This window comes from Psammomys obesus, unplaced genomic scaffold (genome assembly GCF_907164565.1).
Source record: "Psammomys obesus unplaced genomic scaffold, mPsaObe1.curated_primary_1811, whole genome shotgun sequence".
Classification (NCBI taxonomy): domain Eukaryota; kingdom Metazoa; phylum Chordata; class Mammalia; order Rodentia; family Muridae; genus Psammomys; species Psammomys obesus.
In genome coordinates, this window is record NW_026596051.1 from 12,515,832 (window position 1) to 12,537,916 (window position 22,085).

The 22,085-nt window shown below is 46.0% G+C and overlaps 1 protein-coding gene across 1 annotated transcript in view; it reads right to left on the reverse strand.

Annotated features, from left to right (window-relative positions):
* Adcy1 (adenylate cyclase 1) overlaps positions 1-22,085 on the reverse strand; it is a 114,475-nt gene that overhangs the window by 45,353 nt on the left and 47,037 nt on the right. Inside the window, exon 5 of the mRNA XM_055624172.1 lies at positions 5,707-5,834. Coding sequence (XP_055480147.1) covers positions 5,707-5,834 — 128 coding nt within the window. The remainder of the gene's footprint in view (positions 1-5,706; positions 5,835-22,085) is intronic.

Sequence of the window (22,085 nt, forward strand, 5' to 3'; positions counted from 1 at the left end):
CAATGTTCCTGAAGACACCTGCCCTTCCTGTTCTGGAGCACATTCAGCATTTCTGTTTCTGCAGCCGTAAAAGGCAAGGCAACCTGGGAGATCATTTGCCCTGCCCACATATGTCCACAAGCTCCATTATGCCTTCTAAACCAGCCATTTGAGATCTTCCAAAGCCCACAGGGCCCCACACGTCTGGCATCCAACACTTTCTGCCAACACACACTCTTTCCTGGCAGCTTCCATCTCTGGTATGTCAAGGCTAGCACCCCAGAGAGAGAGTCTTCTAAAGAAACAGCATATCCAGATGTTGGGCTGTGGCTCTGTTTGGCTCCCTTAAACTCAGGCACCTTCTGCCCAAATCCAACAAAACCTTTCCCTTTGTTTCCAGGAAACCAGGGTTTCCATAACCTTTCTGCTTTATTCATCCTACATTTCTTTCTTATCTATGCTCTCAGAGCTTCTTATATATCACAAGTATTTTCCAGGAAGGAACAATGCAGCCCTGATCCTGACCTTTGGTGCTGGATCTCAATAGGAAGCGGCCAACCCTGAGGCACAGGACCCTTCTGCCCTCTTGGTACAAATAGATTCTGGCCGACATAAAACCTAGAGCAAAGATGAAATGACGGATCTGTGTTCTGTTCAACAAGAGCCTATTGAGCTTACTTCCCTCAGCCAGGCTTCCAAGCACTATGGATACAGCTGTGCACACAACAGAAAAATAAAATAAAATAAAAGGGAGGAATGGGCACTCCTAGGCAGAATTGTCCAGAAGCAATGATAACACACTTGCCTGAGGCAGCCCCCAACCTCCATCCTACCATGACAGAAGAATGTAGCAAACACTTTTAACCCAATATGTACAAACATGTGCCCTGGACACATGGGCTCCTAGCTTCCCCTCCAGGGTCTTAGCTTCACTATCTATAAGAATGCATTGGTCAGCTATAATATACAGGCTTAGGATCCCCAGGTCCCCTAAACATTATGACAGATTCTTTGCGGTAAGTGGAGGATTCACAGCATCCTCCACTCCAGAGGAGACTCCATCTTAACCATATCCACAAGGCTGACTCAAAAACTCAGAATCCAGTAATTAGACAAAGTAATACTCATGGCTAGTCTATACTGACCGACTGTGACATGTGTCAGGGCTTACACACAGCCAGCTTAAGGAAGAGGGACCTGAGTAAAAGAACTTCAGCCTCACGATCACGGCATCCACCAATGACTTACCAATGGCACAGGCTGTCCTCATCAGGCTGCTGGGGGAAACCCGTGCATTTCGTGTTAAGTTAATTCAGCATAGCAGTTGAGAGATGCACAGCTCAGGAGCAAGGGCATCGCTAGATAAAATCTATGTAGAAAAAGTGCTTTGTGCACTTGGAGGGCATGTGGAAGAATAATGAGGTCACCGTTCCCACCTCACTTGTGCCAACAGGGGCTTCCCTGTGACGTGCACAGACATGCACAGGGCCATGGACAGCACGGCAGAGGGAATTCCTGGGAAAATCCTTCAGCAGAGGGCCTCCCTCTTTTGGGGATGGCTCCTTCTGTCTGGAGCTGGTGAATCATCCCCTGCAGAGGCTGCTGAAATCCTCCCACTCAGCCACTGCATCTGAGAGACATTCGGTCCTTCCTCACAACCACCATTTCTCCATTCACAGACAAAGGATGACGCATTCGAGGAAAATGAAGCTCACCCAGGCTGCAAAACAGGAACCCGCCAGCTCCTCCACATCCTCTGCAACCAGAGGTCCTGGGATCACTCAGAAAAAATGGAGGGGAAGGGGTATAAGAAGAAAAAGGAGGAGGCAGAGTTCACATAGGAAGAGTGAGGAAAGGCCTCAACCACTTCACCACCAGGAGAAAAGTTCCAGAGATCTCTGTCCCAGAAGCCTGCCTTCATGGGCATCTGGGAACAGAGGTCAGGAGGCGTTACTCTGAGGGCTGAGCAGCATAGAAGTCCTTAAGAGGTCCACCAAAATACAGCCAGGGGTGGCCTCACCCTAAGGATGCAGGAGGAACCTGCCCTGCCAGCCCTGGCACAACAGCCGAGGAGATGGTCCTAAAACCCATTTCTTGCATTGTAGGGAAGTAAAGGCAAGGCACACAAATGCTCTACAGTTTAGGGTACCTCAATGTCCCCCTGGGGTTCACTCCAGAGCTGTCTGTGATTGCAGACTTGGACAAACGATGCCCTTGAGCTCTGAGCCAATCAAGGAAAAGGAAACAGGCATAGGTGGTCTGGGTTTAAAGGTGAGAAAAGAAAAACAAACGTTTTTGTCTATTTTCCCCACAGGAATGAACAGTCTAGGAAGTAAAATAACCAGGCTGTCACACCGTTGTTGATGAGGAAAGGGTCTCAGCGCCTCCCGCCTGGGGAGAAATCAGGGCCAGTCCGACAGTGTTCCAGCTGCGCCTGCACCTGGAGCGGCATCGCTTGCTCTGGTTCTTATAAAGCACTAGCCCATCCTATATGCACAAGTGTGGAAACGGCCTGCCATGCTTTCAACAGCCAGTCGTCCTGGTGCAGTTGCTGCCAGCACACAGCTGACCACCGAGCACCAACCCAGCAGGGTCAGGAGAGTGTGGCCTGGCAACCACCCTTCATCATTGCACCACGCATCCAAGAGACATGCAGGAAATGGTTCCAGAATCCCAATAACCATGCTGGTCTCTGTGTCCCAGAGAGCTCTCTGACCAGTCAGAAATCTCAAACCTACAGAAGAGCGGTGGGCCCTGAAAATGGGCAGTTCTGGCCCACCGTTTCAGCTATTTACAAGTCACTGGGGCACACTGTCCATCACTCAGGGATCTTTTGAAAAACGAGGTCATTTCAGAACCAACGGAATCCAAACCATTGAAGCCCTCTGGCTTCCTCTAGATACTGGGAGACATTCCTGGTCCAGATGGCTCCAGACAGAAGGAGGGTACAGCTAGGGGCACAAGCACTGCCCCCGCATTGGAGCATAGGGCACAAGGCCCAGCATGGCACTCAGCACATGCATGAGCTCCAGTGCGTCACTCATTCTCCCCATGAATCACAGAGTTTCCAAAGTTCCCAGTCGCTCTACTCCAAGGTCAAGAAACAAAACCACATGGCTAACCTGCTTTGCCTGGACACGCAGGTCCTCTTGATAAAATGTTCTGTCTTGTGTGCTTCTGTACACCCCTCTGAAATAGGGACAAACACGGGCTGGTCTGGCCAGCAAGGAAGGTGCCAGTTGCCATATGGAACCTTCCTGGGAGATTCAGAGACCAGCCAAGGCTGAACCATCTCTGGCTCTGTGCAATTCCCACAGGAAGAAAAACTGTTAGGAGTCTCTTGGAAGAACTCAGCTGCTTTTTCCTTCCAGTCCAGAGACAGAAATTCGGGCCACATAAAGACTCTAGGACTGTATAATCTTGAGGCTGTAGGACTTTCAGATGGAGTGGAAAGCAATCATGTAGGCTAGGAAAAGGCTGCCTAGCCCCGTGGCCTCACCAGGCCAGACACACAGAGTTGAAGAGTTTGAGCTGAAATACTGGCAGAACAGTGAAGAGAAGCAGAGCAAGCTAGGCAGGGCGGGCAAGATGCAGGCTCAGCCTCAGCAGGCAGATATGACATTTCCTGGGTAGCAACCAGAAAGGGTACGCCACAGCAATGCCTTAGAAGCCAGGCGCATGCCAGTCTCACAAGAGAGACTAGAGGGGAAGGAAGGCCTGAGCCCCGTGTGAAAAATAAGGCTCCTGACCATGAAGAGACCAGGTGAAAAGTAGAGCTGCCAGGGAGAAGGGGCAGGAAGGGGCCTCCCGCCTGCAGGACACAAAGCCACTGTGAGCCGCCTGGTCAGCCCAGCCAGCTGGCGCACCCACCCTGCCTCACCAATCTCAAGGCCGTAACTAGTGACACGAAGTGGAGCCACCCATGTGAATGTATGTCAAATCTATGGCTCACCAGCCACCCGTTTTCATCAACTGTTTCTCCCTTTTTCCCGTTTGTTATTAGTGCATATAAGTGTAAAGTCAATGGGCTCCATTAGGATAATTTCACACACAGATAGACAGTATACTTCAATTCATCAGTTGTTTCCTAATTTAAACCCTTGCCTAAAAAGAAAAAGGGCCTGAAGACTAGATGGATATGGTCTTCCGGGATGCAAGTCTGACCTCCTCTTGGTTTGGCTGGCTTTGCAGACTATCTATTGTCCTTACCCCAAGAGCCTGCCCTGGATTCGCTGGGCTCCTGTTGAACAGCAAATTAGCATACTTGGAGTCAGCAACGATATGGTGTCACTGACTGTTATGTCATGTGTCATGTTCGATACCTGCCATAATATATGGCACAATACACTGATACACGCATGATAAAATATGACATGTGGTTGGATGTAAAATATCATTAGATGGTATAGGATGTGATACAAGATACAGATGAGGGGTGGCAATTGTGTGACAGGATAGGTGACATGGCAGATATGTTGAATGCTGCCACATAGGATGTATGAGATGCAATAATGATTTTTATAAGTGTTTGATTTATTTTTATTATATATGTACGGGTGTTTTGCCTGCATGTTATGTCTGCGGGCCACATGCATGCAGTGCCTTGAAAGCCAGAAGAGAACAGGTGTCAGAGCCCCTGGAACTGGAGTTTCTGACTGTTGCGGGCCACCACGTGGGTGCTAGAAATCAAACCCAGGTCCTCTGGAGAAAGAGTCAGTTCTCTTACCCACTGAGCCATCTCTCCTGCCCTACGACAGTGCTTTGGTGTGACGTGTGACCCATGATGATGTAATGTCCCTCTGGGGAACAAAAGGTAGCCGTGGGCAGGGATCTTCCCCACTCTCCCTTAGCCTTTCTCAGCAGACCACTCCTACCAGCCGCCTCTTCCCATGGCAGCAGCTCTTGCATCCAGGGATTCACTGTGGGTACCGAGGAGCTTTTTCACTCTCACTCATAGAGTGGAGCCCAGATCAGGTCCCAGGGGGCTTTCGGCAGAAGCAACCGTGGAGAGCTATTCCGTACAGCGTTAATGTTGGTGTTCAGGGCAATCATAATGCTGGCTCCCTCCTTACACCTGTTTCAAAGCTCCAACTGTGTGGAAGGTCTGTGTGCATTCTTGCACCCAGCAGCCGCTGTACCACACCTTCCTCACACAACTTTTATGCCAGCACTCTCCGCTCTAAGCATGACCTTCACACCAACCCCTGAAAACACATCTCATGGAAATGAGCAGCCACTACAGGCTGAGATGTCTGGATTTGAACGTACCTTCATCCATCAGTCAGCCTCCAGCCCCACACCTGTACTCCATCTCCATCTCTAACAAGGACAGCAGAGGTTGACCAGGAAAAGGTAGGCTGGGTCTCGCAGGACAACCCACTCCACCCAGACTTCAGCCCTCTCTCCCCACAGAGCAGCAGAAGCAATCAGCTGCCTGAAAGAACACCCACTGGCCTTCCAATGGGCTTGTGCCCTCAGCCCTCCTCCTAGCCTCACCAAACTCAGTTACAAAGATGCTTCTTTTCTCATAGCTCAGGCCCACTAGGTACATGAAGGATTTCTGCAGACAGAGTAACACATCATAGACTGTGAGTAGGGGTCACCAAAGTATCACTTCTCAGTCTGGGTGGGTCAGTCACTGTGGTGACTGTGGGTGACCCAGCCCCCTCTGACTGCTGTCTCAGCCTCTGCAGCCCTGGACAGACCTTGTAACGGTGCAACACTTACGTGATGGTATCGATCATGTCAAGCCCCATCTCCACACAGCAGTGGGCGTGATCAGTCTTGGGCTGGGTGAGGCCCGACACACAGTAATAGCAGTCTCCAAGGATCTTGATGCGGCGACAGTGGTTCTCCTTTGGGGAAAGCACAGCACAAGATCATTGACAGAGTGGCTGCTGGTGAGCATGTTTGGGTGTGGCCTCCAGCAGCCAGGGTTCATAAGGATGCTTCCCATCATGGACCCTCACCTCTTTCTACTGGGACTGTCTATCTTTCCCACCTTCTCCACTTAGCCAACACTTACCTGGACCCTCAGGGTCTGGGAGTACAGCCATCTGTTAGGAATGTGCCCCCTCATCTGCTTAACTTAACAGTTCCCCCCACACACACCTCATCCATGGTCCATATAAATGTCCCTGCAGCTCTGAGCCTCCCACCCTAGAGCACACTTTCTGCATTTATATTAAGAAGTGAAGGATGCATGCTGAGTCTCCCATATCTGAACTGTTAGAAGGCAGAAGCACCTCAGATCTTTCTGTTTTTACTTTTTTCTTTTTTTCTTTTTTTTTTTTTTTTTTTTTTTTTTTTTTTTTTTTTTGTCAGATTCAGAAATGCTAGCACAGATTTTGCTGGCTGAGCATACCCAATCTAAAAGCTTCGAGTTTCTGAAGTTTCTGAGTGTGTCACGTGATGCTCAAAAATCTTAGCTTGGAAAGAATTTCAGTTTGATTGTGAATGTTAAGACTGTTAATGCTGCCATAGCACTAACTCTGAGAGGGATCATTCATTGAGCACCATGAAGGTGGCATGGACAGCCCCTTGGGAAGGGGAAGCCACCCTGGGCCAAAAAAAGGCTAAGCAGATTTCAGGAGGGTGAAGAGAGCCAGTCGTACATTAGACCAACGTGCTGACAAATCCACAATAGGACCCACACAATAAAAGGAGGGAACTGACTCCTGCAAATTGCCTTCTAAATACACATACACGCACACACACACACAGAGAGAGAGAGAGAGAGAGGGAGAGAGAGAGAGATCATGGCATCCTTCCCAACACACTTAGAAAATTTGTTAAAAAGCAAGCCAATTAGAAGGGGTAGTAGAACACAGGTGACATGAACCAAGAAGGGAGAGAAGGGAAAATACTCAGGATTAAGGGTTTAAGTGAGGATACAGAGATTAAGGAAAGGATAGGTAGGGGGTGGGCTAGAAAAACCAAGAATATGTGAAGAAATCCAACAGTTTCTAAACGAACTTAAAAATATTTAACACGTATTTTAAAGGATCTGAACAAATCCTGCATGGGTGGACAACAAGCTTTCAGATGTCAAGGGTTATTAAATGAAAATCTCGGTGCTGAGTACTGAACAGCGCTCTATGAGTTATTGGCCAGAGAGGCCCCAGAGGCACCCAGAAACAATTCACACCAGGAGAAATTCTCTGCCCACACTAACTCAATGGTAAGACCTTATTGTTGCCCAAATCCCTTCGGATGCAGGACGGAAAAATCAACCTCAACCAGGAAAACGCCCCCTGCTGGCCATCTTACACAGTGCCATAAGGAGGTACGCAGGCTGCTGGGGGGGAAAAACACCAAGGCCTCCCCAGTGCTGGAGGCACACGCTACAATACTGACTCACTGGCCAGGCGTACCCACTAGTGCAATAGTGGCACAATGGTTATGAGCTGGCCAACCACTTTCTGACTGGATATGAGGGCCACTCCACGGGAGGGAATTCATGCCTGGCATTCTATACATGGTCAAAAGCCCATGACTGCAGAAACCACAGGCCCGCGCCTTGCTGTCACTGTTTTCCTAACGGCCATACTATCAAACTGTACTGTATTCTAAATATTTATGTTTATACCATAGACTTGGGCTTCTCTCAACTTTGGTCAAAGATGCTTCCTTTTACAGCGGGTAGTGGTTAGTGCAGAGGCTCATACTGGTCAAAGAGCTGAGTAAAAATAACAAACTCAGTGTTCGGCTGTGGGTAGGTCATCTCTGTCAACCTCCACCGGCCAAGGCTCACAGAAGACAGGGGAGAAAGAATGTAAGAGCCACAGAATGGGGACGAGAGCTGAGAGCTGTCTGCAATAGTCATGCCACATCCAGATCAACTAACGGTAGCTACGGCTCTCCGCATAAGGTGAAGCTCGTCAAAATCCCAGCTCAAATGGGTCAGGGGCTGCTCCCCTACGCAGGGAGATATTGGTTGTTAATAGGTGTATAGGGAGAAGGTCACTCTCCTTTGGGGACACGGCTGCAGATGGGTTGATCATACTGCAGTTGATGGCCTCACACCTGTGCATATATAGGCAGCGCTGATTAGATCTGGATATATTAATAGCAATGAAAAAGAGAGCATGAAATCTGGATGGTAACGGGTTGGGGTTCTAGGGGGAGCTGGAAGGAGGTCGCAGAAGAGGGATATGATCAATGTCCATTGTATAAGTAAAACTTTCAAAGAATAAAAATTAATTAAAAAAAAACTTTTCCAAAACACCATAGGTCTCAAACAGCTCCATTTCAGGCCCCCTTAATATCTGGAAATAACCAAAGCTATAAAAAAAAAACAACAACAAAACAAACAAACAAAAATCCTTTGTGCAGATCAGTTGCAGCTGCTGACATTTGCCCAGAAGCACCCACACTGAGAAATTCTAAGTAAATGTGTTTTAAGGTAATGGCTGCAAAATAAACCGTCTGCGGTGCTAACTAAAATCAAATGTGAATCAAGCCTCTGGTGACTACTTCTGAGGGTCTCCAATGCCTATTTTCAGAGCCGACAGCCAGAAGATTTGATCCATGTCTGTTTCGTGCTGGGGTGCCCAGAAAGACAACGGCCTTGCCTCCCACAGGGCACTCAGGAGACTTCACAGACCCTAAGATGCTCGCACCATGTCCCACAGCTCCATGGAGTCCACTCTGAAAACACAGCCACTATTTAGATCTAACTTCATGCTTGAGTTTACTGAGCAACTGTTCCATGCGATTTTCTCAAATACTATAAATTAACAAATGCCAGGCTAAGCAGGGGTCAGCATTGCACCTGGACAGCGAGGGGTCTCTAGGCCTGCCTGTGGGAAGATGGCACCAGAGCTGAACAGATAGCTACCTCCCACGCTGTCCAAAGCTGCCCAGGTCCCGTGTTGCCGAGACTCTGAGAGGAGTCTCCACCCACCAACGATGATCTGAGAAGAGAGTGCCATCAGCCATGCCAATGGTTCCATGCCTGGACCTCCCTTAGTGCATGATGCCACCAAAGAAATGGGACGCCTCTGAGAAGACTGGCAGGCACGGAATCTGATCCCAGCCAATACAGGAGTTGTTGAAGAACAAAGAGATGCCACAGGAATGCTGAACGTGACCATTACCACATGGTGCCAACAAGAGAGGTTATGGCAAGTCTGTCTCAGACACTGAGGCCAAAGTCCTTGAGTACTGAGTACCACAGACGTGCACATATTCACATTTCTACATGCATGAGGGCCTCATGTTCTCCGGGGGAAATTGGCCAAAACAGTCGTTTCAGAACAGTTAACGTCGCTGGAACCTGGACAGCATGTGCACAGGTCAGTGCGTGATCACAATTCACTGAGCAGCACTCTAGAGCCTCGGCCCCTCCTTGCTCTGCCTCATCACTTCTCAGACAGCAGACTTGGCCTACAACCGATACTCGCTGAGTACACTGCTTTATCTTTACTCACAAAGTTCCTAGGTTTTGCCAGCAATTTTAAGACGCTTTTAGTTGTTACTGGTGATTTAGATCTTTAGAAGCTTCTCTGTAAATAGGGAAAGTCTGTGTAGGCAATCACAGCAAGAAACCCAGAGGGGAGTGGGAGGGGGCATTATGATGCCTTCCTGTCTCTGCATTCTGACGGGAAGAAAGAAAAGGAGGAGGAGGAGGGAGGGAGGGGTAGGAGAAGAAGAGAAAAGGAGAGGCTTGGAGACACACCCAGTTCTTTGGACCAGGGACCTGAGACACTCTCTCCTTCCCAAGCTGGGAAGGCACAAGCCTGCCAGAAGAAGTAAGAAGCCTCATGCTTAGCTTCCCAAGTGTGGCCTGGAGCGCTGCAGGCAGCTGACAGTCTCACCAATGATAACCTTGCCTGGGTGGATAGCACAGGACAGAATCTAGAATGTCAGGGGCCCCCACGCCCCTAACAGGAACTCTGACCCTGTAAAGCCCCAGAGTGTGGAGGAGTCTGGAGGTCATAGTAAAGCTATGATTCCATGCAGAAATTATCAAATTAAGACCCAGCAATTTACAGGACTAGGAAGGAGGAAAGGGTTGGGAGGCAGACAATGCAGTTGAGTCCAGAGATCTAAGGGGCCCAGTCTCCGCTAGAGGCAGTACTAAAACAACCTACCAAAGCAGGGGATGGAGAGATGCCTCAGCAGCTAAGAGCACAGGCTCTGTGTCCTTCCAAAGGACCACGGTTTGATTCTCAGCACCCACATGGCAGTTCTCAACCCTCAGAACTCAAGCTCCAGGGCTTGGATATTCCCTCTGGCATTCACAGGCACCAGGCACCCACGGGGCACACAGACATACGGGCAAAACATCCATACACATAAAATAAAATATGTATTTTTTATTTTAACAATTAATACCCAGACTGGCCAAGTCCTACTAAGATTATAAGACCAGCTATGTTTAGAATAGGACAGTAGAGAACACCATTTCTATACAGCGGAGTACAGGAGTACAGGGTACTGCAAACACTCACCTGCTATACCCACTATTAGAAGGAAAGGCACTGAACTGTCCCAGTGGAGATATTAAGATGCATGGAAAATGAGTGGCAGAGGATCTCTACAGACATCTGCCCATCAACAGGGACCAGACCAGCCAAACACAGTCCCCAGAGGTCTATCAGAACAGGGAGAGGGACAGGTCTGTCCTGCACACAGGAGGGGAGTGTGTGTGTGTGTGTGTGTGTGTGTGTGTGTGTGTGTGAAAGAGAGAGAGAGAGAGAGAGAGAGAGAGAGAAAGAGGGAGGGAGATCAAATGCAGCACCAATGTGTAACCACTTCTGCAGAGGAAGGGGCAGTGTAGCCTCTGAACAGTTTTCTGAACAGTGCATCTGAACAGTTTTCAATCCGGAACCAAGCTTCGCAAGCATTTTATACATATACACACACACAAAAAAAAAAATGGACAAGATGGAGTGATATCCAAAAGTACAAACCAAAATGAAATAACTGGTTACCACATGAAAAAGATGACCACCCAGAGAAAGAATTCTTTCAAAGCACGTGAAAACACTACCTTACCATCTAGCTAGTAACCTCACCCGAGGACAAAAATAAGCGTTGGGAAACATTAAGGCGGCAATAAGTGACAGTGTTGTCTTGAACCTGCTGCAAAGAGAAGAAGGAAACAAATAGTACTGCCCCTCTTCGTTCAATTTATGCTACTACAACAGAATACTAAATTTAGACTGAGTAATTTACGCAGAACTGAGATTTATTTCTTACAGTTCTTGAACTGTCCCGTGATCAGCAAGGGCCTTCATGCTCACAGGGTGGAAGGCAGAAAGGTAAGAGAGTGCTGGAGAGACAGGGGTCAAGAGGGACCAAACTTGCTTTGTAACAACCTGCTCCTGTGATAACTAGCCCAACATAGCATTAACCCATTGGTAAGAGAGCCTGGGGGTCTAACCACATATGAGGCCCCAGCTTCATTTTTTTTTCTCATGGAGTTATATTGGTATTTTAAATTTATTAAAAAAAAAAAAACAAACAAACATGGCACTGCAGAGAACAGCACATTGCCCCACTTGGGGGCTGTGAGTGATAAACTTCCTTCAATGACACTAGCTTCCATGTGTTTGTATCCAGTCACTCTGCAAATTAAATCCAGGGAGACAATCAAGACCTCACTGGCATGCTGAGTCGAACAAATCAGCTGTAAATAGCCAAACCCAGATGGGGTGCTGGGAACAATGTGGCTGTCACCAGATAGGCTGGATTTGATAACAGAACCCTGGTAGTCCTGGTTGAATAGTCTCAGATGGCAAATCTGTGAGCTATCTATGAAGTCAGGTAATGTCTAGAGAGCAAACAAAATGGCCACAATTAGTCACTGTTGACCCTACATTATGAGTGCATGGACTAATTATATTGTTCTCTGTAGCCTGATGCGCATGCCAACGTTTCCTGGAAGTTTCACATGTCAGGATCCTGAGGTCAGAGTTGGTGTACCAGTTAATACCATATTCGGGATCTAAGGAGAAAAATGAAAAATGTGCATTCCACAGTAGGGACTTGGTAGCCATTTTCTAAATGAATGCATATTCCTGGATGCTTTTGCCTCCCCACTTCCCCACCAATGCACTGAAGAGTGAATACCTCCTGTGCATGGCAGCGACATCTTCCCCATTTGAGTCCTTTGCTTCTCATCTATCCCCAGGCAGCCCCCAAGCTCAAACCACAGTTCAGCAAAAATTCTTCCTGACGTCCACCTTCCTAGCACCCAGTCCCATCATAATCCCTTCCAGGGATTATGGCACTTGGATGGCACTGACCACACCGATCACACCCTACAGCCACCTTATTCAGCAAATTGCCAGCTTTGCACAATCACTACTTACAGGAATCTCAGAGTTTCTCCCCTGAGCTGTAAGGACCAACACTTGGTCCACTTCACTTTCTCCCTCCACCCCAGCCCCGTCTGTGCTTGGCAGTACACGGAACACACCGGTTTGCTTTAAGAACACTCCAGGAGTGAATATAACTAACCAGCTCTCTCACTTCAGCCCTCCTAGTATATTCAAGCTTTTGACTCACAGAACCAGCCTGTTGAAGCAAGAAAGGATGGGAAGCACCTTCTGCTGTCCTTTCATATGAAGAGAAACTGAGGCATGACAAGTGAATGTGGCTGAATGCCTGGGGCCACATGGTGAGTCCTGCCTTTGAGTTAGAGCCACTGAAAGGTTACATGGGCTGATGGTCAGGAACAACGGATGGCAGTGAGCAGACTCCTGACGCTCCTAGACCCTAACAGCCACCGTTCTGGTTACCCATCTAGCTTGCATGAGTCCCTATGGAACTCCCCAGAGTCAACACAAAAACGAAAAACAGTAGCATCAACAGCACAGACCACAGTAACATCAAATCGTGGCAGCTAAAATTCAACAAGGTGGTCATACTATGTCCTAGAGCCATGAACCTTTGCCACCAGCCTGTAAGCAGATTCTCTCAACTTGGCAAAGTAGGGCACCCGCCTTACTTTGCCCTAAAGCAGAATAAATTGATGCAGGTGTCCCTGACTCAAGCTCCGGCATCAATCAGCATGTTCACCTCTGCAACAACTCCTAGATGAAAGACTGGAAGTGATGAAAGACTTCATTGACTCATGGACTCAAAGTTTTCAATCCTATGACCACCAGCTCTGCTGTTTGTGAAGCATGGTGAAGCAAAGCATCATAGCAGAGAGGGCAGGCAGGTACACTGTCATGCTGGAAGTCAGAAAAGGGCACAGAAAGGGACCCAAGATATGACACAGTCTTCAGAGGCAGGCTCCCAGTGACCTACTTCTTCAGATAAGTTTCAAGAAACTCCCAAAACAGCACTGCCAGCTGGAAGCCAAGCCTTCAATGCATGAACCTTTAGAACAACAGTTCTCAACCTAAGGGTCAAGAGCCCTTTGGGAGTTGAAAAAACTTTTCACAGGGGTCACCTAAGACCATAGGAAAACACAGATATTCATATTGTAATTCATAACCGTAGCTAAATTACAGTTGTGAAATAGAGACAAAAATAATTTTATGGTCGGGAGGTCACCAGACCATGAAGAACTGCATTAAAGGATTGCAGCATCAGGAAGGTTGAGAACCACTGCTTTAGAAGAACAGTTCTAGAGCACCCATTAAGCTATCATCTAAATACTTCTTTGGAATCCCTGCGGTTCAGAGAGTCTCACCTTTCAGGGACAGCTTTGACTACAACAGGCCATCAGCAGACTCAGCGCACACCAAACACTGCCCTGACCTGGGAGGTGGGTTCCCGGGAGAGGAACTGTGCCATGAGGTGGGTAACCTTGCTCTGCTGTGCAGGCAACTGTTGCATGAATCAGTCGGTATCCATCAGTGCAGCCACTCACACTATCCTAACTCTGACCCTGTCTTCTGACCATCGCCAGGCAGCTGACAACCTCCCATGATTGGCTCCTCCTGGGAACAAAGGGTTCCAGGAAGGGTTCACGGAAGAGCTGTACCATTGGGATCAAAATGAGCACCAGGTGGCCCAGGTGGTAAGAGGCCATGCTTAGACTGGTTCTCTCTACAGATGGTATACTGTGATCTCACCGTGCCACACCCTAGCCTCCAGGATGAAGGCAAAGGCACTGGATGTGCACATATTCCAACCAGCTCGTGCTCCCATTAAGACAACCAACATCCAGGAGAAGAGTCCTTGTCTCTCCATAGTGGGTGTGGAGTTAGAAGTGGGTGTCAGGACACATGTTTTTCCATCATGTCAGAGAGGTGTGCCAGTTCCTCAAAGATACAAAGGACCAATGCAAATCTAACAGTATTCAATAACTGGAGGAAAGGTGAAAAACAATGGCTCTCATCTGGAAGCATCAACTGTAGCTAAAGAGGCAAATAAACCACCAGCGAGCATTGAGATGAAAGCAAACATGCCCTGTGTTTGCTTACCTTCCAGCAGAGACCTTCAGGGAGGGAAGGTGTCTGGGCTGCAGCTGTGGGGGATTTTCCAAGCCTGCACTTCACAGAAAGCACCCTGCACCTCAGTGTCAGGCACTCAGATCCAAGACTGCGCTTCTCCAAAAGGGCTCACACAGATCAGAGCAAACCGTCCGGGAAGATCACAGGGCACTCACAGGGAATGGAGAGGGAGGAACAATTTGTACAGCAGGGGGCCCATTTCAACTTGAGCTTTCTAGCAGCTACTTTAACAAGGGAAATGATCAAAATTGAACATGTTAGATAAAAAGTACCACTAAGAAAGAAACTACACTGGACAGGAAAAACAGGTCAGACACTGCAGAAGAAAGCAAATACTGTTCAAAATAAAGTAGAAAGAGAAAGGGCATCACAACTGTTTTAGGAAAATCATCAGTGACTGCAGGATCACATCTGAGGCCATCATGAGGTGAAACAGGTACCACACAGGAAAATAGTGACCTGACTACTTCATTGTTTCTAAATTTAATATCACTGTTAAAGCCACGGGTTTAAGGGGTTCAGTAAACAGCAAGTACAGGAAGCCAGGACACATCAAAAATCAAACCTCTTAGAACTGGTGACAAAGAGAAAATCCTAAAAGTAGATTAGAAGTGGGGCAAGGCGACTTCTAAAGGAACAAATAATTAAGAACCACTGTCTCATCAGAAATGCACGAGAAGGCAGCACAATGCCCTTAGTGTGTGAAGGCAGCCAAGGAAACTGTATGGACAGCCTAGAATTCTATCCCCAGGAGAAATACCCTGCCCCAGTGAAGAGCTTTTCACAAACACAGGAGCTGAGAGAATGTATTCCCTGCAACCAGGCACTAACGTGCTAAAGATCCCTTAGGCAGGAAAATACAACACACAGAGATCTTGACCACATGAGCACACAGCCACAGAAATGATGTTATATGAACAAACAGCAAGACTCTGTGCTATTTCAATCTCTTTGAAAGAGAATTCCGTGCAGAGACAAACTACTAATGCAAATGGAGTTTATTCTATATAATAAGATAAAGTATACATATGTATATATGAGCGCCTATATATACATATATGAAATTGTTGCCATGAATTTACCTTTTCATATGTGTGTGTAAATGTATTGTCCTTATAAAAGTGTTGCCATGAATTTAACTTTTCACATAGCTATGAACATAGGACAACCAGACCTGTGCCATCATCAGCTTCATAGCCTGTAAATCAGAAGTTACATGATGGTGGGCTGTTACCAAGTAAAAAAATCTAGTTGAATCCTAAATCAATGATGAAAAATAGATAAAATAAGCACAGTAAAACTGAATCATCAAACACATTCAATAAATCTGTAAGTAGGTGGGGAAAAGAGAGGAGACAAAGCACAAACAAGAAAACTGAAAAGAAGTAGCCTTCAGCTCGAACACAGTTAAGAGTGCAGCCTACACAGCCGGTTAAAGGAGGGACTATTAATCAGAAATAAAAAGAAAAGCAACACCAAACTCAAACCAGTCTTCACAGAAAAGGCAGATTGGACCAAAACTTACAGTGTAGGAAAAGGAGACTTCCTGACAGTGGCCAAAGAGTGTTTGGAATGACAATGTTAGCAGGCGACTGAGGCTGCTAGCCAATAATTATTTCCAAGATCAGTGGGGTGATTTCTCAATAATAGAGGAGTCAGTTGACCAAGAGGGAGTAATCCTACCATTGAATTAAAAGTGAAATTGCAATCACTGAGAAGGGGTGAAGCGACACCTATAGAACATGAAAGTGGAACATTTATTTATTTATTTATTCTGGAGACTTTAATACATGGTTCCGATGATAAAGAGAACACACAGCCAGAGCAGTCATGGAGATAGAGAAGATAAGGCATGATCCTTCCCATCAGCCCGAGGGCCTGGTGTATTTATAGAACACACTGTTGACAGGAAAATTCTACAAGAGCTGAGCACACCTTATGTTCGAGTGTGCACAAGTCCTTTGCCAAATAAACCATATTCTGGGCCAATTTTATTTTTAAAAATTTCAAGTCATAAAACGTGTGCTCTCTGGCCTAAAGCGTATCCAACCAGAACTCAAAACCAGGAAGATTGGGCTGGGAGTCTTGTCAGTTGTGCAGCCTTGGGTTCCCATCTGTCACCAAGGGGAAAAAAAAAGACTCTAGAAAGAAATTTAAAAGTATTTCCAACTGAGTAAGAATAAATGCACAACAGGCCAGGTGTGGTGGTACACACTTTTAATCCCAGCATTCAGGAAGCAAAGGCAGGAGGATCTATGTGAGTTCAAGCTCCAGGACACCTAGGACTACATAAAAAAATCCTGTCTCAATGGATAGATAGATAGATAGATAGATAGATAGATAGATAGATAGATAGGTAAATAAAATAAATAAATACACAACTTATCAGAATATTTGGAATAATGATAAAATAGTACTTCAGTGTGAATTTATAGCAAAGCTCCCCAAATTTCCAACTAACAATTTCAATTGCACCTTAAAATGTTACCCAAAAAAGGCAAATTCAACCCAAAATAAATAGAAGAAACACAATAATTAAGTCTAGAAGAAAATTAATGAAAGTAGAGATCAATAAAATTAAAAGCAGTCCTGTAGGAAAATCAACAAAACTGATTAACCAGATGACTAGGAGGAAGGAGGGCTGAAGAAAAGGTGGGAGGGGCACAGGAGAAGCAGAAGGGAAAGGGAGAGGGAGGGAGGAGGAGAGGAAGGAAGAGAGGGAGAGAGAGAATGGGTCTGCAGAGGCGGCCACTGGGAAGGATATGCAAGTATGACAAAAACCTTATTCAGTGATTGCTAAAACTTGGAGTAAGTTGACAAATTCCTTAAAAGAAATACAAACCATCAAAGTCTTTTCAGAAATATCACCTTAACTGTCCCTTCTGGGTTCACAGGTTCCCCATTCTACCACATATTAAGAAAGAAGAAGCGCCAATTTTACCGTCTTCTAGAGAACCAAACCAGAGGAAGCACTCACAGACCCAACTCAGAGGTCATAACTGACAGCATGGAGAGACAAAATGGGAAAAGCCACAGGTTGAGACCTTAGCAGAGATGGGGAAGTTCTAGACACGATGTTGGCAAACCAAGTCCAGAAACACCTGAGAAAGAGAATACAGTTGGTAAACAGAGGCCCCAGGAACACCTGAGTGTTTAACATGCTACCATCAAGCATGCAATTCCTCATGTAGTGATGAACAAAGGGAACCAAGACCTGTAGATGCATAAAGGGGAAAAAAAAACCCTATAAAACACAACTGGCATTTCAGATTAAAAAAAAAAAAAAAAAAAAAACAGCAGCGAAAACTAGGAATAAAGGGGAATTTGTTCAATTCAACAAAAAGCCTCCACAGAAAGCACAGTGCTAATACGATTCTTAATGATGAAAGAATGCGGAACGCCTCCCAGGAAGCAGAGGAAGGGACAAGAATGCTGCTCCTGCACTTTTGCCTGACATTATACCAGAAGCTCTAGCCAGTAAAATTAAGCAAGAAAATGAAAATAAAAGTCTCCTGATGGGAAAGAAAGAAATTAAGCTGTAATCATATGCAAAAGTGACCACTTAGGTGGGAAGCGGAGTGGAAACGTCAAAACCGTAGTAAAAAATCCGTTCATTCCAAGTCTCAGAACAATAAATCAAGATAAAAACATAATTTATAGTTTGCTCTGTACGTAAAAAGAACAAATATAGGTAAAAATTTAAAAACCAGCATGACCTATACTATCAGAAGTAGGATCTACTTTGGGACCTATCTGAAGAAATATACGTAAACACAAAAAGAAGAAAAAAGATAAAACACCTGAATGTTGAAAAGTCACACATTTCTGAAGGAAAATTAAACGGGTTGTATCGATGGAGAGGTTAAACTACACTCACGAAGCAGAAGTCTCTGTAGGTGCCAGTTCTCAACCAGATTCATGGTTGTGGTTCTAACAAACAGCCTTGGTGGAAGAACCAGAGAGAGAATTCTAAAAAGTCATATTGAAAAAGTACAGGCCTAAAGTAGCCAAAGTCACCTTGAAAAAAAGAACATCACGGTTTGTGGAATCGTAACACCTCATCACAGACATCCCAGAAGCTATAGGACCAAGATATAGTTGGGTGTCAAGGCAAACACGTGGAGCAATGGAATAGAATAATAAATATAGAAAGATTCCTGCCAGGCTAGATATTTATAAAAAATTGAGTTTCCTAAAAGTTCAATAAAGTAATATAATAGCCAGTGTTCTCAGCAAATGTTGAGATCCTATAGGCAAAATAAAAAGCTTTGCTCTATACCTCATATCACATAGAAAAGTTAAACCCCAAATGTATCGGGAAGTCTGTAGGACTTTGGTGAGGTGAACAGTTTTATTAGATTTATTTAGTGCTACCGGGCGGTGCAGGCTCAGGTTAGGTAGCTGGCAAACAGAACAAGGGATGAAGATTAGTGGTCCTTCTCTGTCACGTAGTTCCCTAAGAACGGTGTCGTTATAAAGTTGTGGAGAATGCACACGCACACACAATATATAAGAACTACATCATATTTGATGGCAAATCTGCTTGGGCTCCTGCAGGTGGTCGCTTTTAGTTTGGATACAGACCTCACACAATAAAGAATAAAATAACTACATTCATCTACGCTGCGATCTGTCACACGGTCCGAGCCTTAGGAAGAGAGTCAGCGTTTAAGGGACATTTGCTCATCTGTTGTGTGTGCGTGGCAATTTTGTGTGTGTGGCGGGGTGGGGGACAATGGGGGTGGGAGGCATCAGACCGAAGCTGGTGGTCACCACAATGAGTGAACCTCTGCAGAGCTGGCGTCTGACTTAATCACTGAGGTACTGAGAAAGCAGTTAATTGACAGTTCTCTAAAACAGACCCAGCTAGCAAATGGACATCTTCTGCAGCAAGCATTATCTGGTTCTGAATTAAGGGCTTGATGAGATTAAAGAAAAATGAGCTAATATCTTTAGAGAAAATACCCTAATTTTTTTCACACTGAACTCCCAGATATGCTAACAGATGACCTCATTTGTTCGTGGCTCCCTGGTGAGGATGGTAGCTCTTATTGTTAACTTCGTTGCATGTCAACCCTGTGCTAGCCACCAGGCTGGACATTTTAGACTTCATATTATGGGACTTTTGTGATGTAGCTGCTTGCTACAGTAATCCCTTCAAATAGTCATAGCCAGTTTCATTTCTTTCAGCAAAAGACCAACCTCCAGGGCAAGGAATTCAGTGTGTGTATGTGTATACATATAAATATATATATATATATACATATATATATATATTACACATATATATTTAGTATACATATATATATATGTATACATACCTACCTCTCAAAAATATCCATGATATCACCTTAACTAGGCAATTAAAAAGATAAACCTCCATAGATGTGATTTAAAGATCTGAAATAGGAGAACCCTTCAAGATGGGGGTGGGGACAGATATGAGGAAGGGGAGGGGGGAGAGTGAGAAAGAAGACTCCATGAAGGCAGAGGGAAGTGGGATGGTCTGGCAGAAGCCAGCAGAGGCACAGGATATTGTCTCTGGGGTGCCTGGAGGAAGTACAGCTCTGCCAAGCAGTACTGATCTGGAGCGCAGGCCGCAAACCTGTAAAATCAAATTCTTGTTGCTCATGCTTGCAGATCTGCACAGGACTTTGCCACTGTGGCCTTGAGAAGCCACACAATGATAGACACTGGGCAAAGACAGTTCAGACACAGCACGAAAATGGCATTCCAGAAAGAAAGAAAGAATAGAATAGAACAACAATAACATAAAGCTGACAGATAATTTAAAATTTCCTGCTCTTAAAGCAATACTATTAGAAGGAACAAAACCTATGAGAAAAAAAATTGCAAGCCATATATTTGAAGAAGGGCTTGCTTGTAGACCACTACAAACTCTTAGGTGGGACACAATGGCACACACCTGTGATCTCAACACTTAGGGGCTATGACAAGGTGACATTAGTTTAAGGCAGGCTCAGACAACATAGTAAAACCCTAACTAAAACAACCAAAAAGAAAAAGATATACACGTTCTCAAAACTCCACCTCTAAAACAATCAACTCAATTTTAAAAAGGAGGATGGTGAAATACACCTGAATGGAGACTCATCCAAAGATGGAACACGGATGGCCAATAAGCAGCTAAAAGAAACTCATGGCTTATTATGAGGGGGAGCACACACCCATTTAAAAACCTAGCCACAGCAGCGGAGACAAAGATGCAGAAAAACTAGAACCCAAACGCTGTTGCTGGGGGACAGGAGATGGCAATAGGCCATCTGGAAAGAACTGGATTCATTTCTTAAAGTGTTAAACATAAACTCAGCAAATTCTGTCATCAGCCCACGCCTACGTTTTTACACAAGAAAACGGAAAGCACTCATCCGTACAAAGTTTCATACACAAATGCTCTCGGCAGCTTTATTTGGAATAACCTAGCCCAGAAATAACCCAGATGCCCATCAGGCTGTGAACAGACAACAAGCTTTGATCCAGCCAGACATGGGATACTCCCAGGCGGTGAGAGAGTATTTTCTCTCAAGGGCCCTCCATGCCACTGGAACGGTAGGAAATGAGAAGCCGAAAAGCAGAAAGGAGAGCTAGGTTTGTTCTCAAGAAGGCATGCCCCAGAGGAAGCTGCTGCAGGAATGTGTGAGGTGTAGGAAGCACCCAGAAGTGAGCGCAGCCTAACACCCAGCACCCCTTACTGCGGACATCAATCAAGGGCAGGTTCTCAGCAGCCACACTTGGGCCGCTGTTTGTTGGGAGAGTAAAACACACCACGATGAGGAAGGCAGGCATTGTTTAAACCTTTCCCTTGTTCACAAAGCTTTCCACAAGAGCCAGACGTTTCTCAACAGATATCTTCCCCCAAAAACACCCAGACTCAGCCCACACGGTACTTTGCCTCCCTTGGGTGGGGATGGAGGGAGCTCTCATATCTTCCTGTCTCAGCAGGTTCTGGCAGGGCTATCCCATGAGCAAATACAGCAAGGCCTAGAACTGTGCAGAGTCCCTGGACACTGTGGCCTGCAAGGGACCAGGAGGAGTACATGAAACCAGAGTCTTGGAGCAGTGAAGGTGAGTCTCATCTGGGTAGGAGGAGGATTTTAGAGGGTCAGCGTAGGGTAAATTGAGGTCCCACCTCCCAGGCCCAGTGTTCTGCACATAAGCATATGCTTTAGCCAGTCACTCTCAGATTCTGGCCGGAAAACAAACAAACAAATAAACAAACAAACAAAAACAGTAAAATGAAGATTTCTGGGTATTTGAGACTCTGGTGAGTGGTTCTGAATCGGTCTCTGGGAGCCACCTTTGTGTCCCCAGAAAAAGAACAATAAAGAAGCCCCTCATGAGAGGAGAATTGATAGGAGTGACATAATCTTTCCAAAGACGACCATGTCCTCTGCCAAGCCTGAACAACTGCAGAGTGGATACCCCAAGTTGGGAGCACACCCCACCCCCACATAATACCTACATCACCAACATAGGCCAGTCAGAGGTGTGCTTCTCCTCAGACATGTCTGAGAGCCGCATCTCCACTGACTTTCCCTCCAGAGGCTCACCCAGTCAGACACCAAAGACTTCTCACAGCCATAGAGAGGAGAAGGGGTGAACAGGAGTGCTTAGCCTCTTGTCACAGTTGGGAAACAGAGCCCTCAGGGAAATGCAAATGCGAACAGG